At 47.7% G+C, this 26,970-nt stretch overlaps 2 protein-coding genes across 4 annotated transcripts; one reads left to right on the forward strand and one right to left on the reverse strand.

Moving 5' to 3' along the window:
- The first annotated feature begins 1,570 nt into the window (after positions 1 to 1,570).
- Positions 1,571 to 3,063, forward strand: LOC125524431 (SNW/SKI-interacting protein-like). 3 transcript variants are annotated; one of them, XM_048689486.2, is made up of 3 exons: positions 1,571 to 2,453; positions 2,565 to 2,669; positions 2,783 to 3,063. In XM_048689486.2, the coding sequence occupies exons 1-2, from the start codon at positions 1,803 to 1,805 to the stop codon at positions 2,631 to 2,633; spliced, it is 720 nt and encodes a 239-aa protein (XP_048545443.1). In that variant the 5' UTR covers positions 1,571 to 1,802; the 3' UTR covers positions 2,634 to 2,669; positions 2,783 to 3,063. The 3 variants fall into 3 exon arrangements, with proteins under 3 accessions (XP_048545443.1, XP_087392837.1, XP_087392838.1); XM_087536711.1 differs by having other exon boundaries at positions 2,786 to 3,063; XM_087536712.1 differs by having other exon boundaries at positions 2,565 to 2,637.
- A 111-nt stretch (positions 3,064 to 3,174) lies between these two features.
- Positions 3,175 to 5,147, reverse strand: LOC125524432 (alpha/beta-Hydrolases superfamily protein). The gene is made up of 6 exons (XM_048689487.2): positions 4,928 to 5,147; positions 4,652 to 4,713; positions 4,396 to 4,531; positions 4,218 to 4,290; positions 3,807 to 3,869; positions 3,175 to 3,621 (listed from the first exon to the last, which is right to left on the reverse strand). The coding sequence occupies exons 1-6, from the start codon at positions 5,071 to 5,073 to the stop codon at positions 3,400 to 3,402; spliced, it is 702 nt and encodes a 233-aa protein (XP_048545444.2). The 5' UTR covers positions 5,074 to 5,147; the 3' UTR covers positions 3,175 to 3,399.
- Between the last annotated feature and the right edge of the window lie 21,823 nt (positions 5,148 to 26,970).

Consider the following 26,970-nt stretch of genomic DNA (forward strand, 5'->3'; position numbering starts at 1 on the left):
TGAAGCAACTGTGGATGAGCAGGTGTGGTTGCGTGAGCAGGTACTGCTGCGATGTTCTCTGACTTATTCCAACGTAGCTCACAAGGGGAAAGTCCGCTGCCATTTCATCTGGACTTTGCTTTGTCCATTCGATACCAGCCAGAATCAAGCTATTAACCGAAGCTACAAATTCATTTCTGCAGGCAGCTAATGCTGCATTGACTGCCTCACGGACCAACTCAGGTCGTATCGCTTCTTTGGTCTCAACTACTTTCTTCTCGACCGCAATTGCAACCTTCTCGTCGATGTTCACTTCATTTAACTTCCATCTATGCCTTCTCGCCTACACGCCCTCATGGTAGTAGTACTTCCACGTGGCGCCGCCTCCGACGGCGTGCACACATCCACACGACGGCCGCTTGTCCACCAGGAGTCCTTTCATTATGTTCAAGGCCCGTTTGAAAGGGGTGTCCCACTTGGGTCTCGCCGATGACTAAGAGAACGAATCGCTTCCGTCTGCAAGCCTATCTTGCTCTTTCTGCAGAAGGAATGTGGATCGTTTACAAATGTGACTAAATTGTAGTCGAAATGATTAGAAGCTAAAATAAGGTGGTATAATAATTACCAGTAGTCTCATGAACTCCCTCGAGGGCGTGTCTGTTTCGAAAACCTTATTTATCGGGTCCCAAGTGTTCCGGGCCATGATGAAGTCATGCTCCTGCGGGACGGTGAACTCCACCAAGGGGTCTGGGAGCCCCAGACTTTCACGTTACGCATCCTCCTTGGCCCATATGTGCCTCTTGCCCAAGTAACTACGGCTTCCGAGGCGGTGGTTCTATGTGTTCCTTTCCTGAAGCCCCTTCATGTACTCCGACTTTTCCTTGGCAGGTTCGGCAGTGCAAGTCGCCTTCAATATTTCGAATTGCTCTTCCCTAATTGTCGTATTTAACTTAACAATATCGAAGCAGGGTTCTTTTTGGCGATCGCTCATTTCACCCTTACTTTCCAGGGGCATTGCAAAACTTGCTCATGGCTCTGTTGTTTATCTTCTTCATGTCTTTGTCTAGCCATGGTGCTTTCATAGCATCCTGGCTGGGGAACAGAAATCTCTAGTGCAACTTCGTTAGGAGGAAGTGCTCCATATTTGGTATCTTCCTTAAGGCTTCGTCGTTGATGCTCCATACTTATCAACGACTCAGCATAGTCGATGTACTAGGTGTACCAAGTGTGATTGGTATTGAGCGTGCCACATCACGAACAGGTTGCTCTTGGGAAGATTTGAGTTCTTTATGTTCCCACAACGCAGCAGTTCGTTGACATCATGATCAAAGGCTTGCCGGCATCCACTTTTGAGGAGTTCCGGTCCAATCTTCGCAAGACACGACGCTTTGAATACGGAGGGGGTGTTGACAGATGATTGTATTCATTTCGTGTGTACATATAGGTGATTCGTATAGTTATCCCGTCTGTAGCTCGAGTATGTACTCTATAATTATAATTAGGGTTCTAGTCATGGACAAAGACGAACATACCCCTGGACATGTTATATATGAACACCCATGATGAGGTGGATACCATCGTCTTGCACCAAACAATTATTCTACAGTTACTAAAAAGAAGTAGTCTTCGCCCATTAGGAGCTCTCCTCCAATGTGTGGAGTGTTCATCCCCGAATCGGAGTTTGGCTTGGATTGAAGTTAGAGTGATCCGAACAAGTGTAGGCCTCGTGGATTGCCGTTTTTGTAACGAAGTCGAGCCGGCTCGTTCCCTCTGATATATCTCGGCGTCCGGTGATCCCGAACTGCCAAAGCCCCAGTTTCACCATGGAATCCGCATCCCCGTGCTCCTTCCCCGGCGACGCCGAGGCCGACGCCATCGCCGTCGAGGAGGCCATTACCACCCTGACGAAAGCCGACATGGAGGAGTTGATGCTCCACGTCCGCCGCTTCTATGCCATGCTGCACGGCATCCACCCGCGCAAGCGTGTCCGCGCGACCTTCGTCAAGTACGATCCAGCACGGCAGTCCACGGCGTTCAACTCAGGGCCGGCGGAGATGCCGTTCGACCCACTGGCGCAGCACAAGCGCAGGTTCAGCCGGCCGCTGCCTCGCCCATCCCGGTCGCGGCCGGTGCGGAGCTCGCCGCCTCGGCCGCTCCCACGGAGGGACCAAGACGACTGGAAGGCCCCGCCCTGCGTTGACAACCGGAAGAACCCCGGCAAGCGGCAACCGGCGTCGTCGGCTGGCGTGGGGACGCTGGACGATCAGATAGTCCGCAACTTCGGCAGGCTCGCCGAGGCGCTGGACGCCGCGGAGAAGGAGGCCTTCCTGATACGGAACAAACCGGACGAGGGGTCCTCCGGAGGAGCACCTGTACGGGCAGCGGCCGGCAAGAGGGAGAGGCCAGTGGAGTTCGACTTCGACGAGCCGGAGCAGAGCGACGACCCCTTCGACCTCGATCAGTTCATGTCTAAGGTGGGTGAAATATGGGGAGGAGCACTGATCGCCCTTTCTTTACTATCAAAAAAACTGATCTCATCTTTTGTTATTTGTACTGAAATTTCGTTTCATGTTTCTGTTCTTCAGTTTGCTTGTTTGGGCATGGATGATTTCGATCTCGACGAACTGCTAGGATCGATGCTACATATCCGATAGTATGGTGAGGATTCAGCCTGCATGTGTTCATTGCCGGTAATGTCAGTAGTGCTTCATCTAATTTATTTATGCTGTATCGTAACTTCATTCTGGGCTGCCTAATTTATGCTGTATTGTTACTTCATTTAATTTTGTACATTCTTGAACAGTAGTTGCTGCTGCTCGATCCAGCTGATGATGCAACGGAAAGCCACAGTAAAGGATGATTTTGTCAAAATACATCGAAAGACGGTCCTAATTGCCATGACAGAGGAATTAAGCAAGATGCATGGTACTGCGCTTGTGATAATTTCGATAAGAGGAATTAAGCAATCTGCATGGTACTGGCACGTCTGTTACTCCTTTTGCAAATACAGCAAGGGATGTGATACTGTAACCATTGTACTGATCCTTTCTAAGAAAAAAAAATTGAGGTGGTTATCAGATTCTAGTTACGATTCATAGAGGAAACTTGCCACTGATATATTCATAGATAAGCAGCAAGAGCAAGTTTATGTATGAATATTCGATGCAGTTTTTCTCAATCATGGAAAAGGCACGGTGCAAGGCAAAAGGGTGTTCCATGATAAAAACAACACAAATAATTACAAGCATATTACATTTCAGGGGGGACAATAGCATTGTTTTACATGTAACCAGTCACCAAACCAAGTACATGATCACATATTAGACCATTGAAAAGCCAGAATCTTTCCCCTAGAAAAGGCCAGAATCTTAGGATCAGGAACCTACCATTAGATGTTATAAGAAAATTTCGAAGGAACAGCTAGGTTAAGCTTTCTGCGATGGAGTTCTGGACGAACTGTCCAATTGCTTTAACAGCTTCTAATTCAGCATCATGTTGACTTATTCCAGCAGATTTTTGGTATTTTTGGCTGACTTTGAAAGAGTGGTCACCACCATCAACAACATGCAGTTCATTCTTGCAGGTCATCTTCTTCCGAGTTAACTCAAGCTTGTCCAAGGGGCATAGGCCATCTTTGTTGCCCTGTGAACACACCCACCGCAAGTCAAGATTCTAAAATTTACTATTTACACCCTGTTTGGAACACGAAATTTTTCATATTCTTGTCTGAATTGAACTGTTTGCCATAAATTTCCTATCAGATGATGCTTTCCAAACAATCCCTAAAATTTTCACTGCGCATATTTATCAGAAAACAAAGAAAGTACCTGCACAAACATTGTTGGAACCATCAGCTTCAGTAGCTCGTCTCTCAGTGCCCCTTTCACTCCCTGTCAAAGAAAGCAAAGATGCAAAACAAAAGGAACAGCTTCTTTAGTTTGTGATTCTATCTGAGAAAGTGAATTGTCTGTATACAAAATGACAGTGAATTATCATATAAAAAAGTCACTGCATAGTTGTAGCAAAAAATGAGAAACAATAGCATGCAGATCTGTATACAACAACCATATAGGTGCATAAATGGTTGAATTCTGCAACAATTAAATTCTGATGGAGATCCTAATCCATTTCGGTGTGTGTTATAGTTGACCTTTGAATAAGACAGGCACAACAATTCAACAAGGAGACAGTCCAAGAAGCAACCCAAATACTAAGTACACACAGTAAAGTGGGGATACCTTCAGTGGATAACCCAAGCAAATGACTGCAGAAACACTGATATCATCGGAGCTGGCTACCATGCAGCTGACCCTGAGAATGTTTAAGCATCACATAAGTGTCCTCAGAAGTCAGATCATATAACACAACACCAAAAAGATGCACAAGCAACAACATTATCACATCACCAAATGTTACCTCGAACCCATAGACTTCCCCATAAGAACAAGCGGGTGACCAGGATGCTCTGCTACAGCATCCTTCACCACACTGAGATGGTGGTCGACGAGCTTGTCCGCCTTTGGGGGAGGCCTCCGTTTAGCACCTGACATATCTGCGGTGTTGTTGCTTGATTAATTCGTCAACCATCAAGTGAACATGGGTCAAGAATTAAGAACTGGACCTTCGGGTAAAAATGGAATGATTAGCAGAAGAGTGAATCGAACAAACTCACATGGATAGTCGAATGTCACCACTTCAACGGCATCCAGGGCATCTTTCACCATCTCCTTCCAGCTGGAAGAATCAATTGTCTTGTCAGTTATTAAACATAAATATGCAGATACCAAGCACAGATCAGATGTGTATACAAACTGGAATCCTCAGTTGGACTGATTTTATGAAGGTGGAGTTTCTCACGCAAATGGGGCATTCTACCGAAGAGAAGCATACTGGCCACAACAGATCCATGAATCGCGTGCTGCAGAACAGACGGAGAAAGGGAGCTCACCGGGTCATCCAATCAGAGGAGGAGGGGGCGCCGGCGCCGTGGGCGAAGACGACCACCGGTTGCCGCTGAGACGGTTTAGTCCGAAGGGGCGGAGGCGGAGGTGGCGCCGGCGTGCGCTGCTCCGCGCGGCGGCGCTTGCGAGCCATGGGGGAAGGTTAGCGGAGACCTAGTAGTTTGGGGCTATTTTTCGGTTTTACTTTTGATGAACTGCTATTTGTTTTTTTTTTGAGCCCGGCATAACCCCTTTTCATTACTTAGCATAACGAAAATACAAATAGTTTTAAGAGTTCAAAAGAAGATCTATAAAGGGGAAGCGAGCTCAAAGCACCGCTGGGAAACCCACAATGAACACTCGTCATCGAGCAGCTCACCATTGGGCGAAAACCCAATGACACCCTAAAACCAGCCGACTAACTCTAACCAGGAGAATTCCAACAAGTTTTAGGAAGGTTACTCCAGACATAAATCATGAGCCCACGCAGGGGCGAAAGGACTATTTTTCCAGATATAGTTAAGCACTCACGCAGGAGCAAACGAACTATCTATCAGCAGCAAACGCTTCAGCTCTCAGTTTGAGGTTCCCCTCGGCGCTGCACAGATCCGCATCATGTTCGATGCATTGGTCCTCAGCATCTTGGCTCCGCGCTCCATCATCTCTCGATCATCTCCTGTCATCAAACCTGCCCAGTAGTTAAGAAAACCACATGCAGAGTAAACCACATCAAAAGGCGACCTCATGTGTTTAGACTCAAAGGTAACACTGTTACGATTAATCCGCATCGCCCAACAGAAACCTGCTAGACCAAAGGTATAAAATTTCTCCCCATCAGGTAAAAACATGTAAGCCCATGAATAGTACTGCCAAATGTTACTTGGACACAGATCCGTACCCAGTACACAGCCTACAGTCCTCCAGAGGACTCTGGCCACAGGGCAAGTGAAGAAGAGATGCTGGGATATTTCTCTCTCCGCACAGAAGGAGCAGGCAGGATTTCCCAGCCACTTTCGTCTACTCATCACATCTCTAGTTAGGATAGCATCCTGAAACAGTTGCCAAAGGAAAATTTGAATTTTAAGGGGAAATTTTGCTTTCCATATCCACTTGTAGTTTGCCCCCGCCACATTTCTTTCCAAATATTCATAAACAGATTTCGTAGTAAACCTACTTTTCTTCCCCAAGGTCCAGACCAGTTGGTCGGCTTCGCCAGTCATCGGCCAAGTCCCCACTATAGATTTGATATTACTCCATTGCTCAAGCATGGGAGGGTGGAGTTGCCTTCTAAAAAAGTTTTTTTCCTCCACCCCTTCCCTGAACTTAGCAACCGTGATATCCTAATCATTGCAAATATCATAAATTATAGGAAACTGCAACTGGAGAGGAGGTTCATTGCCAACTGGATCAACCCACGGTCTAGCAAGATCTCCAGATTGTAAATTCACTTTTCTGCCAGCCAGGTAGTAATTTTTAGTTTTCATGATTGCTTTCCAGATTGGCGAGTCATTGAATTTAGTTTTGACAGAGGTCACCGTGTCTTGCTTAAAGTACTTGGCCCGGATCACATCCTGCCATAGCCCTTGTTTAGTTTCCAGCTTCCACCACCACTTGGTGAGGAGGCTTAAATTCTGTTTATGAAGATCCTTGACTCCCAATCCCCCTTTCTTTTTGGATCTACAAATTCTATTCCATCTCACTAGATGGTATCGTTTACGCCCCTCATGTTCTTGCCAAAAGAACAGCTTACGGTGTTTATCCAGTTTCTCAATCACCCCTTTAGGAAGAAGGAACATAGACATGTAGTAAAAGACAATGCTAGTTAATGAGGAATTGAGAAGGATGAGCCTCCCACCCGAAGATGCTACATTACCAATCCAGGATTCACAGCATTTAAGGAACCTCTCATCCATAAAATCCCAGTCTATGCTACGCAAAGAAGAGAAACTGACTGGGACTCCCAAGTATTTCATTGGAAAATGTCCAATACTACAATTAAAGAGATCAGCATAAAAGGAAAGGGTACTATCATCCCCATCGACACAGAGGATTTCGCTTTTCATAAAATTGATCTTCAGTCCTGACATAAGTTAAAACAGGTACAATAGAAGCTTCAGATTCACAGCCGCTTCCTTATCATGTTCAAAACATATTACAGTGTCATCTGCATATTGCAGGATAGCCACACACCCCCCCCCCCCCAATCAAGTCAGGTGCTAAGCCCGTCAGCATTTTCTCTTTTTGTGCATTAAGAACCATTTTCGAGAGTGTCTCTACAGCCAGGTTAAAAAGGAACTGCTATTTGTTTGGGCTTGTGGAAACGAAATTGAGAGAGAACCAGCGCGGGCGCGCCAGTGCAAACTTTTGGAGAGACCTATTCCCGCCGTACGAGGCGCGCAACGATCAAACGCGTACCCAAACCTCCCTCCCGCTCGCACTTTGAGCCGGCCCAAGTGCGGGGCCGGGCGCCCCAGCTTTTCTCTTTTTTTTCCTTTTTTAAACTTCAAAAATATTCATGAACCCCAAATTCGAAAAAGTGTTCGGGATTTCTAAAAAAACAAATTTCAAACAAGATCATGAATTCTAAAAATCTTCATGAATTTGTTAATCATTCCTGGATTTCAAAAAATGTATCAAATTTCCAAAATGGACATGAAATTCAAAAAATGTCTGAATTTCAAAAAAAGTGTGAAGGGGCCTTTTTTATGTTATGGATCTTGTTCTTTTGACCAAGTTCAGCTTGTTGTGCCAGGGCATCAAGTTGAGCTTACTTTTGAAGATTCTGGTAAATGTGATGATGGTTATTCTGAATGGAAGCAGCACGCCCGCGTCGAGGTTATGTGTTACGTTGCTACTCCCCGGCCTATGCTCTAAATAGGATCCTTCACTTTTTGAGAACCACCCACCTATGTTTTATTCGTTCAGGCGTTATTCTTTCTTCTTCCCGTTTTGATATTTACGCCTGGCAGAAACTTTCCCCACGGATTAGAAAAAACGCTGGTCATTTTAACATATGTGTTTTCACATGATCAAAATTGTTGTAGCCGTTAGCTTGATCCATTAAGAGGCGACTCTTGGCTTTGGCCGTTTTTGAGTAATATATCCAGGTGAGAGAACTCTTCCAACGGTGATTCCTTAACAAAAACATCTGTTGGATGAGATCTACGCATACGAATCATCTACCATGCAACATGTTCAAAAAAAACATCTGACCCAGACGCTCCTTTGTGCTTGCGTTGTGTACATACTCCGTGTGTCCTCCCATCGCGATCGCAAATCGAGCCAGACGTTTGCCGCGGTACGCAACCCACTATGGATGGGCGAGAGGTGAGAACGGCGCCTGGAACTGACCCTTGCATGATCCTCACGTCCTCCCATCGCGGGCATGGTACGCCGGGCGAGTACGATTTTCGCCGCCGGAAAGCAACTAATCTCTGTGTAAAGCAAAGCTACAACCACTGAAGGGACATTCTTTTTTGAGTTGAAAGGGACTTTTATTGGTACGTTCATTTCCATGCTAGTTCTTTCTACATTAGCCCGCTTTTGACATACACTAAACATGTGCGCTCTGGCTCTGACTTGTACAGAGAGACGACCTGCTTGGAGTTCCGGTTGTCTTCCTTCTCCGCGGTGCGCCGTTGGTGTCATCGTCAGATCGATCATGGTGACGCGTGGATATCTTGAAATCTATCTAGGGCTTTGCAGGAATAGCTTTTGCATGTATGCATGCCGTGAGGAACTCTGCCCGCTTTTTCTTAGGCTTCCACCGGAAGAAGATTCATCTCCAATCGAATTGAAAGTTTGTTTTGTTTGGTAATAAAGTCGTTGTTCTGTCCTACTTTTTTCGTTTCAAATTACTCGTCGTTGAAATGGATGTATCTAGAACAAAAATACATCTAAATACATTCATACGTGCGACAAGTAATTCGAAACGGAGAAAGTACTTAAGTCTGTTTAGCGGTGCTAGTAGTAGATATCGATGTGTGGAGACTGTTTCATTTAGCTTGGTGTCACGACACGACACTCCTAATTAACGTCTTAGCTTGGCATCTCACCTAACGAATAAACTCCATCGATCGATCGGCTCCTTGCCCAACCATGAGGTGATTTTTTGTTACGCGCGTCAACCCCAAACAGTGCAGGCTGATCGATCGAGTTTATTTATGGTTGTTTTCAGCTAGCCGACAGAAGAGCATTATGATTCCGTTGACGGAGTGCGGTGGTTTCACTGTTTTGCATATGTACGGTCCGGCTGATTGATTGGTGCGAAAGTAACCAAGAGGACAAAAGAGACAACTTTTTGATCTAAGGACAACGCTGGATACTCCTCAAAAGAAAAGGATAACGCTGGATACGGAAGGGCTCCGGCCAACTCCACGACCTCAAACGGATGTTCGGTCTAGCCGGATTTTGTTCTTTTGGAACGGCAATAGGTTTGTCAATGTCTGCCTCTATCCGTTGGATCGTGGGTGCGCCCAGTGCGTGACCACACCTCAAATCATGTTCGTGTTGGACGTGATAAAAAACAGAAAAACTAAAATAAAATGACTTCAAAAAGTAAATAAACACAGCTAAAAAAACTTAAAACATAACTTAAGGGGTCATGGCCACAAAACGGCCCGTTCCACAGTTCACTTAACGGCACAGTAGCATAATTAACATAAAAATGAAAAAAAAAAGCCGCCTGCACGCTTTTGCCATGCCGGTCGATGCCGTGGCCGTCGCCGGTGTCGTGGTCGTCGCTGACAAGGTCGACGTAGTCCGGCGGCGTCCAGAGGTGGGCCGGCGGTCCGTGGTGCACGGGAACGACGGGCTGGAAGGTGGCAGGTGCCTGCACCACCTCCTCCCGTGGCGAGGCGTCCCGCTCCGGTGACCGCTGCGGCGTGGGGCACCAGTTCACGCCCCCCACGGCAGCCACCATCTGCTCTGCCGTGCATGACCAGCTCCACCCCTGGCCCACCAGGCCCGGGTGGAACGCGGCCACCGGCGGCTCCTCCATCACCTCCTCCTTCGCCACCATCTCCAGCTCGGGGATGGTGACGTCGCCGGCCGCGGAGAGGGTCGTCATCTCCTCGAGGCCCTCCCATTGGCGCTCGTCGTGCGTCTGCATGGAGCCATCCATGAGACGGGCCTCCTCCTCCGCTGTCATGCGAGGAGGTGGTGGTGGCGATGGAGATGGCGACGACGACGGGGTGGGCGTGAGGCTGCGCACCTGCGTACGCCCGCGCGCCTGGGGAGCAGCCGCTCGGTGCTCACGTGGCCGCCGCGGCCCCGTCGACGTGCCGACGAAGAAGGACGCCCGCCGCATGTCGTGCTCATCCTGGAAGCAAGTGTCCCACAGGGGCGAGTCGGGGGCGTACCTCTCGTTGTAGTAGAGGTCGTCTGGGAGGAGGCGACGGCGGCGCTCGATCTCCTGGCGGCGCGCACGGCTGCTCAGCGGGACCGGCGGGATCGGCACGCGGTCGGCCGACAAGTGCCAGTTGTTGGGGGGGTGGACGTCGCTCCAGGGTAGCGGCGTCCTCGTCTCCCAATGGCGGCGGCATACGGCAGCCTCGATGTAGTGTCGGTCGCGCTCGCTAGCGGCCGTGGGCGCGATGAAGAACGCAGGCGGCGTGGGGGCCCGACGCAGTGGTAATGCGGGCTCCTCCTTCTTCACAGAGCCACGACGACTCCCCGACGAGGAGCCAGCCTCGCGGTCGTGCTTCCCCTTCCGGCCATAGTACCATAGGCCCATGGCTGCGAGGTGGCCGGCCGGCGAGTTCGAAGCGAGGCTAGGGTTCGGGGTTGTCGGGTTTCGAGGAGGCCGTGGGGTGGAGTGGGGCAGTGTGGACGACGACCGGTCCATGGGTTCCTATTTAAGAAGGACCGCGACCGTTCGCCTGGACAGATGACAGACGGGACCACCCGCGCGTGCGCATTGATGTGGGCAGGTGGAAGGTAGGTGGCCGTCTGCCACGCGGCCCCGACGCGAACGAGTCGCGCGTCCGTTTGATGTCTGCCGCGACCCAAACCCGACGTATGTTTGCGCTCGAAATGGATCGGTCTGGATACAAAACGGACCAGATGAGTCCGGACCGTCGTGCGCTCGGTCGACCAATTTGTTCTTTTTACTTCAAACAAACGGAATCGGATAAAATGAGGTCACGCGTTGGAGTTGACCGCATCACTTGGACATGAATTATGCAGGGGAAACCATCCACATGATATGTCGAGATATTCGGCTCATTCATGGACGCTTGGCACATGCTGTCTGTCTCACTGAACTTGCTCATTGTTGACATGCAATGCAATGATATGGTACGTCGCTGCTAGCTCGAATGGGACACTGGGGAACTTCCTTTATTGTCCACGGTGCATTCTCGGGTGAAACAATCTATTCGGTTAGGCTGGTCATAGTGAGGAGTAACTTAGACTAGTGTCATGTATATGACATTAGTCTAAGTTACTATATTCATAATGCAAAGTAACATACTAGTAGTATTTTAGATGGCTTCATTTATTAGCTCGTAGACTCGTCTTGTCTTAAAAAGCGTTATGTTACAGTAACATATTATGTTATCACCTCTCATTAATTACTTGTCACATAAGTAGAATTTTTTCGAAGTACGCTATGTTATTACCTAAGGGGGCGTTTGTTTCCAAGGACTTTTTTGTGTAGGGACCAGAAAAAGTCCCTCTTAGTGACTTTTTACCAAACGGGAGGGACTTTTTAGGGACTAAACTAGGCATTTGAGACTAAACGAAGAAGACTCTCAAGGAGAGTCTTTTGGAGACTTTCTGGGACTTTTCCAACAATGCCCCTCCATGCACCCATTGGCTCGCCACCCCATGATGTTGTTTGATTGTTATTTTTCTATATACTAGGGGCAACATGGTCATTTAATAACCTTAGGAAGGGACTAGAGACTTTTTAGTCTTTGAAAACAAACATGGAGAGACTTTGTAGGGATTAGGGACTTTTTAGTTGGGACTAGAAAAAGTCCTAGTACTAGAGAACCAAACACCACCTAAGTTACCCCCACTATGACTAGCCTTATTGTGAACTTTGAGACAAAATTGTGCAAAAAGAGACACCACTTGGCACGGGAGAAATCACGAGGGCACAAGAAAATAGAGACGGCAGCTGCCAAAATAACTACTCCCTCTGCTCCGGTGTGTAGGGCTCGGCGGAAAAATCATTTTTTTTCAACCGGGCTCTCACCCCTTTCCATTAATTTCTCAATCAACGGAAATACATCAGTCAGTATCCAAGTTTTTGCCGACTAACCACAACCCACAAGGGGAACTAGAACCGCACTGAGAAACGCAAAAGGAGACTGAAAGGGGAAGAGCGAGCTGGTGCACCAACAGGAAAACCACTGCATGATGATCCTAGAGCGGACCATCCGCCGTGGGGCGAAAACCTGATGGCACTCACAAGCAACTACCCAACTGAAAACGAGTTCAACGATAAGACTACTGGCTAACAGGTTTTGCCGCGACAAAATATTACCAAAAGACGCCATAACCAGCGGGCATCAGACCCCAGTGGTAAGCCAAATCATAAAACACCAACGGAGCTCAGCTAGCCGATCTGGATCCCGTCGTTGTCGCCGAGAAGGAGTCTGCCACGAGGAAAGGATCTATCCGCCAATGCAGCAGCCGCCTGAGCCAATCTCTTCACACCCGTCTGGAACTTCACCTTGTCATCTTCTTTAAGTAAACCTGCCCAATATAACATAAAAGAGCATGCAGTGAAAACAGCCTCCAACGGAGTGCGAGGAATATGTTTATCAAAAGTGACTTTATTTCGAAGGATCCAGATCCCCCAGCAAACAGCAGCGATAATCATCATATAAAACTTTTCCCCTCCTGGAAAAAACCTATACAGCCACGCACAACTTTGCCACAGCGATCGGGGGCAGCAAGATGCTCCACCCGGCATTCCCAGTACGCCCCAAACTGTGCGGGCAAGTGGGCAATTAAAGAATAGATGGTTCGCTGTTTCAATATTTGTACAAAAAGAACAAGTAGGATCCCCAGGCCACTGCCTAGCCCGCATATTGTCTCTTGTAAGCACAACATTTTGAAAAAGCTGCCATAAGAAAATTTTAATTTTTAGAGGGATATGAGCCTTCCACACCCACTTATAGTTGGGGCCAGATAGGTTCTTTTCTAGCCATTCATAAACCGACTTAGTTGTAAATTTTCCTTTACTATTATATTTCCATGAGATAGTATCCGGAGAGCTAGTCAAAGTCAGCTGCCTGACTTTCTCAACCATCCAAGTCCATTGGTCATTCAACTCTCCAAACAATCTGCATCTAAAACCCAGATTATAGTCGTTTGCAACTCAGGAAGCAACAGTGCATTCTTGGTCATGGCAAATACTAAATAGATCTGGGAAGCGCTCACATAGAACTGTATCATTCACCCAAGGATCGTGCCAGACTCTTGCCAGGTTACCACTATTGATATTAACTTTCCTTCCAGCCATATATGTGTCTTTGACTTTCATGATAGCTTTCCAACTTGGAGAATCCGAGAAACGGGTCCGTATATTAGCTACTGTTTTGTTTCTAAAGTATATATCCCTCACAATCCGTTGCCACATGCCATCGCCTGTTTCAAGCTTCCACCACCATTTAACAAGCAGACTAATGTTCTGCTTATGAAGATCCTTGATCCCCAAACCCCCAATCTTCTTAGAACGACATACTCTATCCCACTTCACCATATGGTATCCATGTTTCTTGTTCTTTTTCCTTTAGAAAAATCGTCTGCGATGTTTATTCATTTTTTCAATAAAAGTTTTATTGAAAAGAAACATCGACATAAGATAAGATGGAATCCCATCCAGGTTGGACCCCAATAGAGTAAGTCTGGCTCCTGATGATGCTGCATAAGCAATCCAGGCATCTAGTTTTTTAATCATCTTACCTTCCAGGAAATCCAATTCTATGTTCTTAAGGGTAGAATATGTAACAGGGACACCCAAATATCTCATGGGCAGTGTGCCCACTTGACAATTAAACATGTCCGCATATACTAAGTCAGTCTCGTTATCCCCTCCGATAGTAAAATCTCACTTTTGTCAAAATTGATTTTCAATCCTGACATGAGCTCAAATAGGTAAAGCAAAATTTTAACATTGATAGCTTTATCAATGTCATGTTCAAAACATACCACTGTATCATGCGCATATTGGAGGATACCAACACCTCCGTCAATAAGATCAGCCGCCAAACCCTTAATGAGGCCGTTTTTTTGTGCTGAAAGCACCATTTTAGTCAGACATTCAGCCGCCATATTGAATAGGAAGGGGGAATGAGGGTCACCCTGTCGTACCCCCTTAGCACTTTGTATATAAGGGCCGATCTCATCGTTAATCTTGACACTCACCGTGCCGTTCTTAAGGATTTGAGAGACGCACCCACACCACTTAGAGTTAAACCCACGCTTCTCATGGCAGTCAAGCAAAAAATCCCAATTAACTTTGTCATAGGCCTTTTCAAAATCAAGTTTAAGGATCACACCCACTTACTTTTTGATATGAGTATAATGCAACACTTCTTGCAGGGAGAGAATACCATCAACAATGTGTCTCCCTTTAATAAAAGCATTTTGCTGGACACTAAACAGCTTATAGGCATATTTGCTTACTCTAATATCCATAGCTTTGGTGATGAGTTTATAGGGGCAACGAAGTAAGAAAATTGGCCTATATTGCTGGATTTTTGTAGCATCTGCCAATTTGGGTAAAAGAGTTATAATGCTGTAGTTTAGACGTTGCACGTCCAACTTGCCTTCATAAAACCACTCGAAAAGACAGAAAAGATCTGGGGCAACCACCTCCCAGCAATGTTGATAGAACTCAACAAGGATATCATCCGGACCAGGGGCCCGGTTGGATCTCATATCAAAAAGGGCTTTTTTAATCTCCTCAAGAGAGAAAGGTCGAGTTAAGTCTTCATTATCAGCATATGTCATGCTCTCTTCCTGAGACCATAAGTCTGCATCGATATGGCAAAGGTTACCCAGAGCCGGCCCAAAAAGGGTTTTATAATACTCTGTGGCATGGGACAACAAGTTTTTGGTCCCTTCTATAGTCACAGATCCGTACTCAAGAGATTTCATGGAGTTTTTCCTGCGACGCCCATTAGCTACTTTATGAAAAAAGTCAGTGTTATTATCTCCTTTCAACAACCATCTCTCGTTAGAGAATTGGTGCCAATGAAGCTCTTCTTCTACATACATCTCGTTGAGCTCTACTAGGATATCGAGCTTCCTAGTGTAAGTCTCCCCACACAGCCCAGTGGACTCTTCAATCGCCTCCAACTCTTGCAACTCAAGTTTGATAAGTCTCTTCTTGATCTTATTATGCCCAAATACATTGGACCCCCAACCTTTGAAGAATTTCTTGCACCTCTTCAGTTTAATGTTTAGGACATCAATGGGGTTAATAGTATACACTGGCCTAGCCCAAATATCAGCCACTAAGGGAAGGAACTCTGGATTATTAATCCAAACATTATCAAATTTGAAGCACCTATTCCCTGGTGCTCTAGATGAGGCAACCCCACCATCCAATAGTAGGGGATTGTGGTCAGATAATTCCTTAACTAGTTTGCTCACCGAAGCGAGGGGAAATAAGTCTTCCCACTCCGGAGACATCAGCACTCTATCCAATTTTTCAAGGGTTGGGTTTTCCTGCTTATTGGACCACGTATAGCACCCCCAGCCATGTGAATTTCTCTTAAACCAAGCAGGTGGATAACAGAGTTAAAAACATCTGAAAAATGAGATAGGGGTGTTTTTTTGTTTTTCTCACCACTGTGGCGAATAATATTGAAGTCCCCCCCCCCCCACCAAATATGGTGTTTTAATATTATGACACAATGAGGATAATTCTGCGATGAATTCAGGTTTATGCTCATCATGAGCAGCACCATATACTATTAGAAGAGACCAACTACATTTCTTGTTTTTATCAAACAAGTCCATTTACAGGATGTATTGTCCCTGTTTAGATCCGAGAACATCAAATTTATCTTTATTGAGGCCACACAGAATACCTCCCGACTTCCCCCTCGAGGGAACCCATTCCCAATGAGGTGGATTTTATTGGGTTACAAGAGACTATGAAGGGATCTTATAAATACTCCTTTTTTAGGAAGATAGACCTCGAGGCAGAAGCGGATTGGACTTGAGAAATTTTCGTAGCAGAAAAATCAGGAAGTGGATCCTCTAACATCAAGAAGAGAAGTCACCTAAGCTACAATTCTCTAACTTTCCTCCTTCACATTCATATGATTAAGACTAAAATGACTTGAATCAATTTGCAAATTACAAATCTATTGTATACATTTACAAAAAATACATACAAACAAAATTATGATGCAATAAAATTAATTTTAAATTTATTTACATGAACAGTAACCACACACATAACCTGCTACAGTAGATAATTACATTATTTGCTACAGTGCCTGTGACTTTCCTTCTTTGCTTTGCACTAGATTGTACTGTAGCTTAGGTGACTTTCCTCCTTAATGTTAGAGGACCCACTTCCGAAAAATCAACACTACATGCACTGGAAGAGCTTCAGCAAGGCTGAATGGGCCATTGCCCGCCCAGCCCATGAAGTTTTATACAGTATACATCTAATCTTGGGCCTTAAAACAGCAGCCCATCAGCTATGTTCTTCTTGTTGGCCCGCCCATGTTTGGGCTGCAAGCTCCGCCACTGACTACATGTCATCCTGGCCTCGTTTTAAGAAGCGAAAGATATCCCTGACCTGTGACGCACTGGCACAACAAAAATTATGGTGCACGCAGGCCGCGTTACTATCCGCGGGTGACTGTCCGGTTATAGACCTAGACGGATGGCTCAGTGCCAGCAACCACGTGGGAGTACGTACGTACGTAGGCACGCACGACTGTACGAGGGAGCTCTGTCGGCCGGAGGCTGCCGTGGCGCGGCGAGAGACGGGAGGCCCCCGCGTCGTGGATCGAGGCTTTGACCGGAGAGAGCGCAATGAAAGCAGCACGCTCAGAGCATCTCCACCCGTTGGCCCTCGAGGCGTTAAAAATCGTCCCTTAGGGACGTGCTGGGACATGATGCCCCCAATCGCGGTGCCTATAATTTATTTGAAAACTACAAAGTAGGCGTAAATTTATCCAAACTTCGACGAGTTCATACATATTTAAAATATTTTTTAGAAAAGAAAAAACGCTACTCGCCGCGGCCCGCCGTCGCCCTAGCCGCTCCTCGTCGCCCGCCGCCCTTGAAGCTCTACATGCCGAGGAGCATGTAGAACTTGTGTAGTCGCCGCCGCCGTTGTCGTCGTCGTCGCCTCCTCCGCGGCCGCCGTCCCTGCTGCACCCTTCCCCAGGTTGGCGCGGCGGGTTGGACGGTCCGGGGGCGTCCTCGTCGCTTACGAGGATCACCACGCCGTGCTCGTCCTCGCGCCCACGCTTGCGGGCGGCTATCTCCTCCAGGACTAGGCGCTGCCGGACCATCTCGTCACGGAGGTAGTCGTCCTGCGCCCATTTTAGGGCCTCCTCGTCGGAGAAGCCGCGCCGGACAATGGCCTCGTACTCCGCGGGGAGGCTGGGCTCCGCCTTCGGCCTGACGATGACGAGGCGGACAAAGGTGGGGGAGGAGTCGGCGATGCGGACACTGGAGCTGCGGGTGCGGTGGCTGACCGGCGCGTCCTGGGGCTCCGGCTTGTCAGGGCGGAGGCTGGGAGAGCCGGTCGAGTGGCCGGACGAGGAGGAGGACGCCCCCGGGTCCATGCGCCTCGGCGTCCACGAGCTCCCACACCGGCGGGAGAAGGACGGAGGAGCAGGGTACTCCAGCCTGGGCGTGTTGTCGCCCTCGATGTACTCGAGGACGGCCTCCAGCGTGCGGCCGGTCATGCCCCACCATCGGTGGCGGCCTTCGGAGTTGAGCCTACCGGAGGGCACGACGTCGTTGGTGGCCTCGAGCTGCTCGGCGTGGCGGCAGCGGAAGTAGGGCTCCCACAACGGGCTGTCGGGGACGTACCGTGGGCCTTTCCTCGCTGCCTGCGACAGAGAGGCGCGGATACGCGCGATCTCCGCATGCCGCGCCGCTCCGGTGGGCGGTGGTAGCACCAGGACCCCGCCGGCGCTGATCCTCCACGCCACGGGCACCCGCATGTCCGACGAGACCAGATACTCGGCTTCATAAAGGAGTCGAGCTTCGTCCTCGTGGAGGTGGCGGCGGCCAAAGCCGTTCGCCGTCGCCTGGGAAACACTCGGCCATGGTTGAACCGGAACGGCGAGAGGAGAGGGAGAGACGGGGAGAAACGGGGCATCGGCGGTGGAGAGTCTGTGCGTCACCGGCGCGCTGGGGGGCGGCTTATATAGGCGGAGGCGCCGCGCGTACGCATGGCCGCCGTGTTACGCGTGGCGGGCGAGGGACGCGCGGCATCCGGTCTTCACCGCGCCGCCCGTGAGGCATCAATGGAGGAGGCTAACCGGCGCGGCAGCGCGTGACAGCTTTGGCATTGATTCGCCACGGGAACCGAGGCGATGAGGACGACAAAGCGTCGAGAAGAGACGAGTCGCTGCCAAGGAGAGCCTTCCGAGTTTCGCACCAAAAATGATTCGGCCGGCGCCCCCAAGCGCCCCCCCAGCGTGCCGGGTTCGGCCTGGATCCGCCGGCACCAATTTCGGCCTGAGCCGAAGAAAAAAGGGCCTTTAGGGGCGCGACTGGACCGACTTTTCGGCGCCGACGGCCGAAATATCGCCTGGGGGGCCTTGTTGGGGGCGCGGCTGGAGATGCTCTCAGGTCAGGGGTATGCATTACGTTGCTATTCCCCAACCTATGCGCAAAATATGATCCACCACTTTTTGAGAACCACCCATCTTTGTTTTATGGGAAAAGTTTGTGTTCAACCGACGGATCGGTGTGTTCCTTCCGTCGCCTTCTACAATGGCCATGTGTCCTCTTGGCCTAGGCCTTATCTCCTTGTCTCTAGAAAAGTCTACAATATCACATCCTTATCTTCTCCCTGTACTTGTTCTTCTCCGCAGCTGGATCCCGAGTGCCCGCCATGCTCCTGCCACCGCCACACCGGTGAGACACTATGCGCCCGTCTCCTCTTCTTCTACATCTTCTCCTCTTCCCCTCTCTCCTCCTTCTCCCTCTCCTCTAACTTTGCAGCCTCTATGTCCCTTTCCAGGTCGCATGGTGCTGGATTACTATGCCCGAGCTCAGCACAAAGGCATTTTCAGGCACCCGTTTTCTGCAACATTGGGGTTGTTGCAAATCTTGGCACGATTTGACTACCGTACGAGTGTTGTTTTGTAGAAATAATCCTACAACAAGATCAATGTTGCAAAAGAAATCTGTAACAAAACGCTTGTTGCAATTTCTTTTTCGAAACAAGGCCTCTGTTGCCGGAAAAAACTGTAACAGAACTTCTGTTGCAAAAACAATTATTTTGCAACAAGACATGTGTTGCAAAAAAAATCTGCAACTTGACCCGTGTTGCAAAAATTTCCGTAACATGACCAGTGTTGCAGAAATTTTCCGCAACACGGCCCGTGATGCAATAATAGAGGATGACGCTCGGTCACTAAATCTGCTAGATCCTACAGCTCGTGAGGCGGTGGATCTTTTAAAAAGATCCACCGGCCGACGCGTAGCGTGGCCCTTGTTTTATTCATTCAACTGTTATTCTTTCTTCTCCCTATTTTGATATTTACGGCTTGCAGAAACATTCCCCACTAGTTTCTCTCCTGTTTAAAAATTTCACTGGTCATTTTAACATATGTGTTTTCACATCATCAAAATTGCCGCAGCCGTTAGCTTGATCCATTAAGGGGGGACTCTTGGCTTTGGCATCCGTGGGGAACTCTTCCAATGGTGATTCAGAGAGAGAGAGAGAGAGAGAGAGAGAGAGTATGTGCGATCTATGTATAAGAATCCTCTATGGGGCAACATCTAACCAAAATGCTACACTTACGAAAAGAACCTAGGTACGGTTATGTAACTTGACCAACTACTAATCCCTCCGCCCCCTGATTTCAACTGGGTGGGGTTCCTCTCCTAATTTCCTCCAACAGAAAAAAGACACCTAAGCTGTTACGTTAGTTTACGTAGGTGTACCATTGTTGACTTCTGACCCAGCCCCTCCTTCATGCTTGTGTTGTGTAGATACTGAAGCAGGCCCTCTGTGTGTCCTCCCATCGCGATTGCAAATAGAGCGAGACGTTTGCCGTGGTACGCAACCAACTATGGATGGGCGAGAGGTGAGAACGGCGCCTGGAACTGACCCTTGTCAAGCATTGTATAATACGGTGTATCTATAAACCATATATAGCTATAGATTATGTGCGTGTGTTTGTTGTAACCGTGTTAGGATAGGTCAGGGCTATTGAGATCTGATTCGGTTTAGCTAGTTTCCTTGTAGATCAATCCACAGCCCTAACCGCCTAACCTTCTCTGTAATCTTGTGCTCTTATATAACATGCACGCGTCCCTGCTTAATTGCATATGCTTTAGCCTCAGCATTCACATGGTATACAGAACCTCTCCCTTCCAACGCATCTAGGTCATGTCGTCTTCCTCCTCTCAAGTCCTGTCGCATATCAAAGCGGCAGGTATGATGGGCTACCTTGAAGGCGCAAGTCCTGCCGTATATCAAAGCGGCATGTATGATGGGTTACCTTGATGGCTCGATCAAGGAGTCGAACGCCTTCCTTCTCTCTGAGCAGGAAATCGCTGACGGAAAGAAGGAGACCGTCACCACGCCCAACCCCGAGTATGCCATTTGGGTAACGCAGGATCAACAGGTGCTCACGTTCCTGATTGCCTCTCTCTCACGCGATGTTCTCATGCCAGTCTCGAACCACACCACGTCTGCTAGTATCTAGCAAGCTTTGGTCCAGAGTTTTTCATTGCGGTCCAGGGCACACACCATCCAGCTTCGGTCTGCCCTAGGGAACACACGCAAGGGGGATCTCTCGGCAGCAGCCTACTTCACCAAGATGAAGGGCATCGCTGATGAGCTCGCAGCCGCCGGGAAGCCTCTTGGAGAAAATGATCTCGTCGACCAGATTCTTCAAGGCCTGGTACACAAACCTGACTACAACGGCTTCGTTTCTGCCATCTCTACGCGCGCTACCATGGACCAACAGATCGGGCTCACTGAGCTTTTTTCGTTGCTCCTAGCGGCTGAGGGCCACATCGCAGCCCAGCAGGCGACTTTCTTCCCCAACCACTCGGCCAACCTTGCATCCTGTGACGGAGACCGCGGGGGCAACTTCAGCCGTGGAGGCGACAGCGGCGGCGGACGTGGCGGCTACAACAACAACTCCGGGGCCCCTCGCTACAACGACCTCCGGCGGTGGCTCCTCTGGTGACGCGCCGCGCAAGCAAGGTGGTGATCACGGTGATCGCGAACGCTGCCAGATCTGCAAAGAGGAAGGCCATGGAGCGTGGCGCTGCAGAAAGCGTTACGACAAGAGCTACAACAACAACGTCTGCAACCCTGCAGGTGGTGGTGGTGGCGGAAACAATGGCGGCGACGACGGTGGCGGCGGCCAACATCGCGCTGCCAATGCAGCACACTCATATGGCGTAGATACCAATTGGTATCTTGACACAGGTGCTATAGATCATATCACCGGAGAGTTGGAGAAACTGACCGTTCGCGACCGCTACACCGGCAATGAACAAATTCACACTGCTAGCGGTCAAGGTATGGATATTGCACATATTGGCCATTCAGTTTTATCTACTCCCTCTGGCTCCTTGAACTTGAAAAACATCCTCAATGTCCCTAGTGCCAAAAAAAAGCCTCCTTTCTGCTTATCAACTTATGAAAGATAACGATGTGCTTATTGAACTTCACCCTGAAACTTTTCTTGTCAAGGATCAGGCTACCCGGAGAACCATCCTTCAAAACAAGAGTAGATGGCGTGTGTTCCCTGTGATCGGGCGGCAGAGTGCTCCTCAAGGTCAAGTGCTTGCAGCAACCACACCATCCACATCTCGGTGGCACAAGCGTTTAGGGCATCCCTCCCTTCCGGTAGTCCAGAAAATTCTTCGAGATTTCAATCTTCCCGTGTCAAATAAATAAGACCATCTTTTAGTTTGTGATGCATGTCAGATGGCCAAGATCCATCAGCTACCTTATTCTCGTTCAACTAGTGAGTCCAAAGCTCCTTTAGAGCTTATTTATTCATACGTTTGGGATCCTAGACCCATTTATGTAGGCAGACAAAAGTACTATGTCAGTCTTATTAATGATTTCAGCAAGTTTAGTTGGATCTATTTGCTCAAAAATAAATCTGATGTGTTTGAGAAATTTCACCTCTTTCAAGCTCATGTTGAACGTCTTTTCAATCGTAAAATTCTTGATATGCAAACAGACTGGGGAGTTGAATACCAAAGGTTAAACTCCTTCTTTGAGCGCATTGCCATTGTTCATCATGTGTCATGCCCCCATGCCCATCAACAGAATGGAGCCGCTGAAAGAAAACATAGGCACATAGTGGAAGTTGGTCTCTCCCTTTTGGCTCATGCATTCATGCCACTGAAATTTTGGGACGAAGCGTTCCTCGCCGCTGTCTACCTTATCAATCGTGTTCCTAGTAGAGTTATCAAAAATCAAACTCCCCTAGAACGTCTCTTTGGTACTAAACCAGACTATACCTTCCTTCGCATTTTTGGGTGTGTCGTGTGGCCCAATTTGCGCCCTTTCAACAAGCACAAGCTTGAGTTTCGCTCCAAGCAATGTGCCTTCTTGCGTTATAGTGGTCTTCACAAAGGATATAAATGTCTCGGTATTTCCTCCGAACGCGTCTATATTTCTCGCGACGTTGTTTTGGATGAACAAGTCTTTCCGTTTGCTAAACTCCATTCCAATGCCGGCGCACAACTTCGCAAGGAACTTGTCCTTTTGCCTCCTCATCTTCTGCCATCTAGCTTCCTTCAAGGAGTAGATTCAGCTGCGGGCCCTATGTCAATATCTAATACATTTGACGATAATCATGCTGAAAGTGTGCAGGGAACAGGGCAAGAAATTAGTGAAGAAACGGGTGGAAATAATCTTGATTTTATGCAGCAAGGTATGCATGCCGCAAAGGATCTGGGCGCAGCTCCCGGAGCTAATTCGGGCGGTGTTGACACCAGATTTTGGCATGGTCAAGAATCCGGGTTCGTATGCAAAAGTTAGAGGCAACGCTTCGCGGGTTGGCCCTGAGTGAAAAAGTGACGCGAGGGACCAGACACCCACCTAGGAAGTGTCTGATGGGTCGCATGAGTTATTTGGCCTTTGTTGGCTGAATGAAAACCTTGCCGGGGTGGAAACCTTGCCGTGGTAGTGAAAGTGCGTTATATCGACTAGAGGGGGGTGAATAGCCGATTTTTATGAATTCTTCACTGAGGAATTTGCGGGTGAGGAAATTCCTGAGTGAAGAACTACTTGCAGCGGAATAAGTACTCAAAAGTAAACATAACAGTGCATGAGCATGGTCTTCATGATGAAATGAAAACAAGCACAGAGTACAGAAAGCGTAAACATAGGATAACACAGGATAAGACAAACAGACTGAAGAAATTGAACTAAGGAAATCGAGAAAGTCTTTAGTCAAAGTCTTCAAATAGATATGAACAAGCACACAACATAGAAATGAGGAAATGAAAGGGTTGAGGAAATGGAACCAGGTAGCTTGGTGAAGGCAATGATTTGATAGACCAGTTCCAACTACTGTGACAGTTGTATGTCTAGTTAGGGCGGCTAGGTATTTAAACCTGAGGATACAAAGTCCCGGACACCCAGTTCTGAACACGCGGTCCAGAACACTCAGTCCTCACCGTATTCCCCTTGAGCTAAGGTCACACAGACCTCGCCCAATCACTCGTGGTAAATCTTCAGGTGACTTCCAAACCTTCACAGACTTGGTCACTTGGCGATCCACAATTTTCTCTTGGACACTCTAGACCATGACGCCTAACCGTCTCGAAGATGCACAGTCTTCAAAGGTAACAAGCGTCGGATCCACGCAGGATCAATCTCTTCAGTGATGCTCAATCACTTTGGGTTTGTAGGTGTTTGGGATTGGGTTTTCCTCACTTGATGATTTTCACTCAAAGTCCTCGGAGGATGGGATGCTCTCAAATGACAAGTGTCAGTTTCTCTCGGAGCAGCCAGCCAGCTAGTGGTTGTAGGGGGCGGCTATTTATAGCCTAGGGAGCAGCCCGACATGATAAGACATAAATGCCCTTCAATGATATGACCGTTAGGTGGGTAGATATTTTGGGACAGCTGGCGCATAGCACAACAACGGTCGGAATTTTAAGTAGCAAAATCCTCAGGGCTATCATGTTCCTCACTGTGTAGGCAATCCGCACTGGCGAATTCCTAACTCCTCAGTCAGAACAAATTCCTCAGAGACCAGAAGAACTTCGTCTCTGTCACTGAAGAATATGACTGAACTGTATGAGATTTCCAATGGCTTCACTCGAAGGGATTGGTAGGTGTAGGATTTGAGTTGAGCATCACATGGAAAATTTTCCTTAGTATTTCCTCGACACCCTTTAACAGTATGGTGTTTCCTATGACTCAAGAAAGAGAAAATGAAACTACGAAAACAAAAGTCTTCATGCTCCATGTTCCTCGAATGAATACCAAGTCTTCAGGATCACACCAATTTCTTCACTTTCAAAATCTTCAGAAATCCAAAGTCTTCAGTCGAAGAACTTCATTTTTAGGGGTCGACTTTCTCTGTAAATATCAACCTCCTCATGGACTTATAGACCTGTGTACACTCACAAACGCATCAGTCCCTTAACCTATAAGTCTTCAATACACCAAAATCACTAAGGGGCACTAGATGCACTTACAATCTCCCCCTTTTGGTGATTGATGACAATATAGGTTAAGTTTTCAATGGGGATAAACACATGAAGTGTAAATACTGGAGTTGAGGAATTTGATTGCAAGATATAGAAGAACTCCCCCTGAAGATGTGCATAGTGAGGAATTTGCTTTTGAGGCAATGCACACTTGAAGAGTAGAATCATGGAGATCTCCCCCTATATCTTGTAATTCATACACACATTTAATATATAATATGAAGAATTTGAAATGCATGATGAAATATGGTGACTGATGCAATTCAGCATGCGTGCATTAATATTAACAAGGAATAAGCATGCAGGAAAACACAACAAAAGTATCAGGCCACCATAGAATTTAAGATTACAACTCAATCCAGCAAAGTCTTCAAAAGAACAAGAGTTGTAACTTAGAAAAAAGCCCATATAGGTAGACCCGCTTGAAGACTAACTCAAATTTCTCCCCCTTTGTCATCGAATGACCAAAAGGGTTGAAAATGAGGACTAACGCCCCAGAAGAATATCAAATTGATGGAGGAGCGCCAGCGTTGTTGGGGTCGTTTGTTGTTGTAGGGCCTACAGCAGTGTCGTCCAAGTCTTCATACTCGTCGGTATCACGCGATGAAGAATATGAGCTGGTCACCAAAGAAGGAACCTTGACCTTCTTGAATTTCTTCGGTGGAGGTGCAGACCGGTCAAAATCTTCCTTGAGACCCATTTTCTTCAGATCTTCTTTCACTATACAGATGTGATAGGACAGCCCAGGTGCGACCGAAAACTTCATGGAGGTAGTAATGGTTTTTCTTCACTGCATTATGTGTAGCAGTCATGTTGTGAAGAATAGAACCAAACTGACGCTTAACCCATTTATGATTTCGATCCACCTTCTGGTGAAGACTAAGAAGCAGCTCACGGTCAGTCATCACACGTGGAGCTGTGGCTTGAGGAGTAGACTTGGGTGCATTCACAGCAGAATCATGAGTGGCAGAGTCATCATTGGTGGAGTAAGATGCAGCTTTGTGAAACTGACCATCCAATGGACGAATGCCTTCATCAATGACCAGAGGTGCCTTGCCCTTTTCATCAGCTGAGGTATAAGTCTGCTTGAGGACTTCAATCGGGGGCAGATAGCTGAGGTGATTCTGAAAATCAGCCTTGTAGTTGAGTGAAGACCTTGTTCTGAGGAATCTCATAATCCAAGGAGCATAAGGCTTCAACTCAAACGGAGAGAGTGCAACATTTGCCAGAGTCCTCATGAAGAAATCATAATAATTGATATGAATGCTATGAATTATGTTGAATAGCAGATTCTTCATGATGACAACTATTTCCTCATCAGATGAGTCGTGGTCTTTGATGGGAATCATTGTCCTCGTCAGAATGCGATAGACTGTTCGGGGCACATAGAGTAAGTCCTTTACGAGGAATCTAGTCCTTGAGGCTTGACCGGGCTTCAGAGGCTTCATTAACACTTGCATGTAATGAGCAGTGAGTTCAGATTCTTGGTACAGGCAGCGAGCTCCTTCACTGGGTGGACTGATGGGCAGGGCGTGAAGCAATTCAGAGGCCGGTGCCTTATAATGGGTATTATCGGTCATCCAGTCCAAGACCCAGGTGTTGATGTCTTCAGGATCACCGGTGATGTGCATTGTCACATAGAACTGAAGAATGAGCTCTTCATTCCAATCAACAATGTCAGAGCAAAAGTTGAGGAGGCCTGCGTCATGAAGCACACTGAGCACAGGAGTGAAACAGGGCAATGATTCCATGTCTACATGAGGAATATTCTCATGGTAGAAGATTGTGTCCTTGTTGAAGAGTAGTGAAGAATAGAAATTGGCCTGGCTGGCAGTCCAGAAGCGCTCCCTCCTAAGATGAGCAGAGTCATAAGGATTGTAGTCAGAGAAGAATACATGTTCACCAAAGAAGTGATCAGCCTTGAATTTTTGCTTCTTCGAGAAGGGATCCTTTGGCTTGGGGTGAGGAGTGTCAGTCAATTGCATCACAACCTCAGGGATCTTGATCTCAGGTTCCACAGGCTGAGGAATTTCAGGTACTTCTTCAGTGGCAGCCTGGGACTTCAATTCTTCATTTACATTTTCATTAGCACTAGTGGCTGGAATTTCTTCATGGATGGACGGAGTTGCACGAGGTTCTTCAGATCCCATTTGTACTTCAGTAGTCAGTGGGGACTGAG

The sequence above is a fragment of the Triticum urartu genome, chromosome 7A, assembly GCF_056163025.1.
Source record: "Triticum urartu cultivar PI428250 chromosome 7A, HENAU_Tu73, whole genome shotgun sequence".
NCBI classification, from domain to species: Eukaryota; Viridiplantae; Streptophyta; class Magnoliopsida; order Poales; family Poaceae; genus Triticum; species Triticum urartu.

Coding starts and splice junctions, on each gene's coding strand:
- LOC125524431 (XM_048689486.2), top strand. CDS start 1,803: ATGGAATCCGCATCCCCGTGCTCCTTCCCCGGCGACGCCGAGGCCGAC. Junction 2,454..2,564: donor TCGATCAGTTCATGTCTAAG/GTGGGTGAAATA, acceptor TCTGTTCTTCAG/TTTGCTTGTTTGGGCATGGA.
- LOC125524432 (XM_048689487.2), bottom strand. CDS start 5,073: ATGGCTCGCAAGCGCCGCCGCGCGGAGCAGCGCACGCCGGCGCCACCT. Junction 3,870..4,217: donor GCTTGGGTTATCCACTGAAG/GTATCCCCACTT, acceptor TTTCTTTGACAG/GGAGTGAAAGGGGCACTGAG. Junction 3,622..3,806: donor TTCCAACAATGTTTGTGCAG/GTACTTTCTTTG, acceptor GTGTGTTCACAG/GGCAACAAAGATGGCCTATG.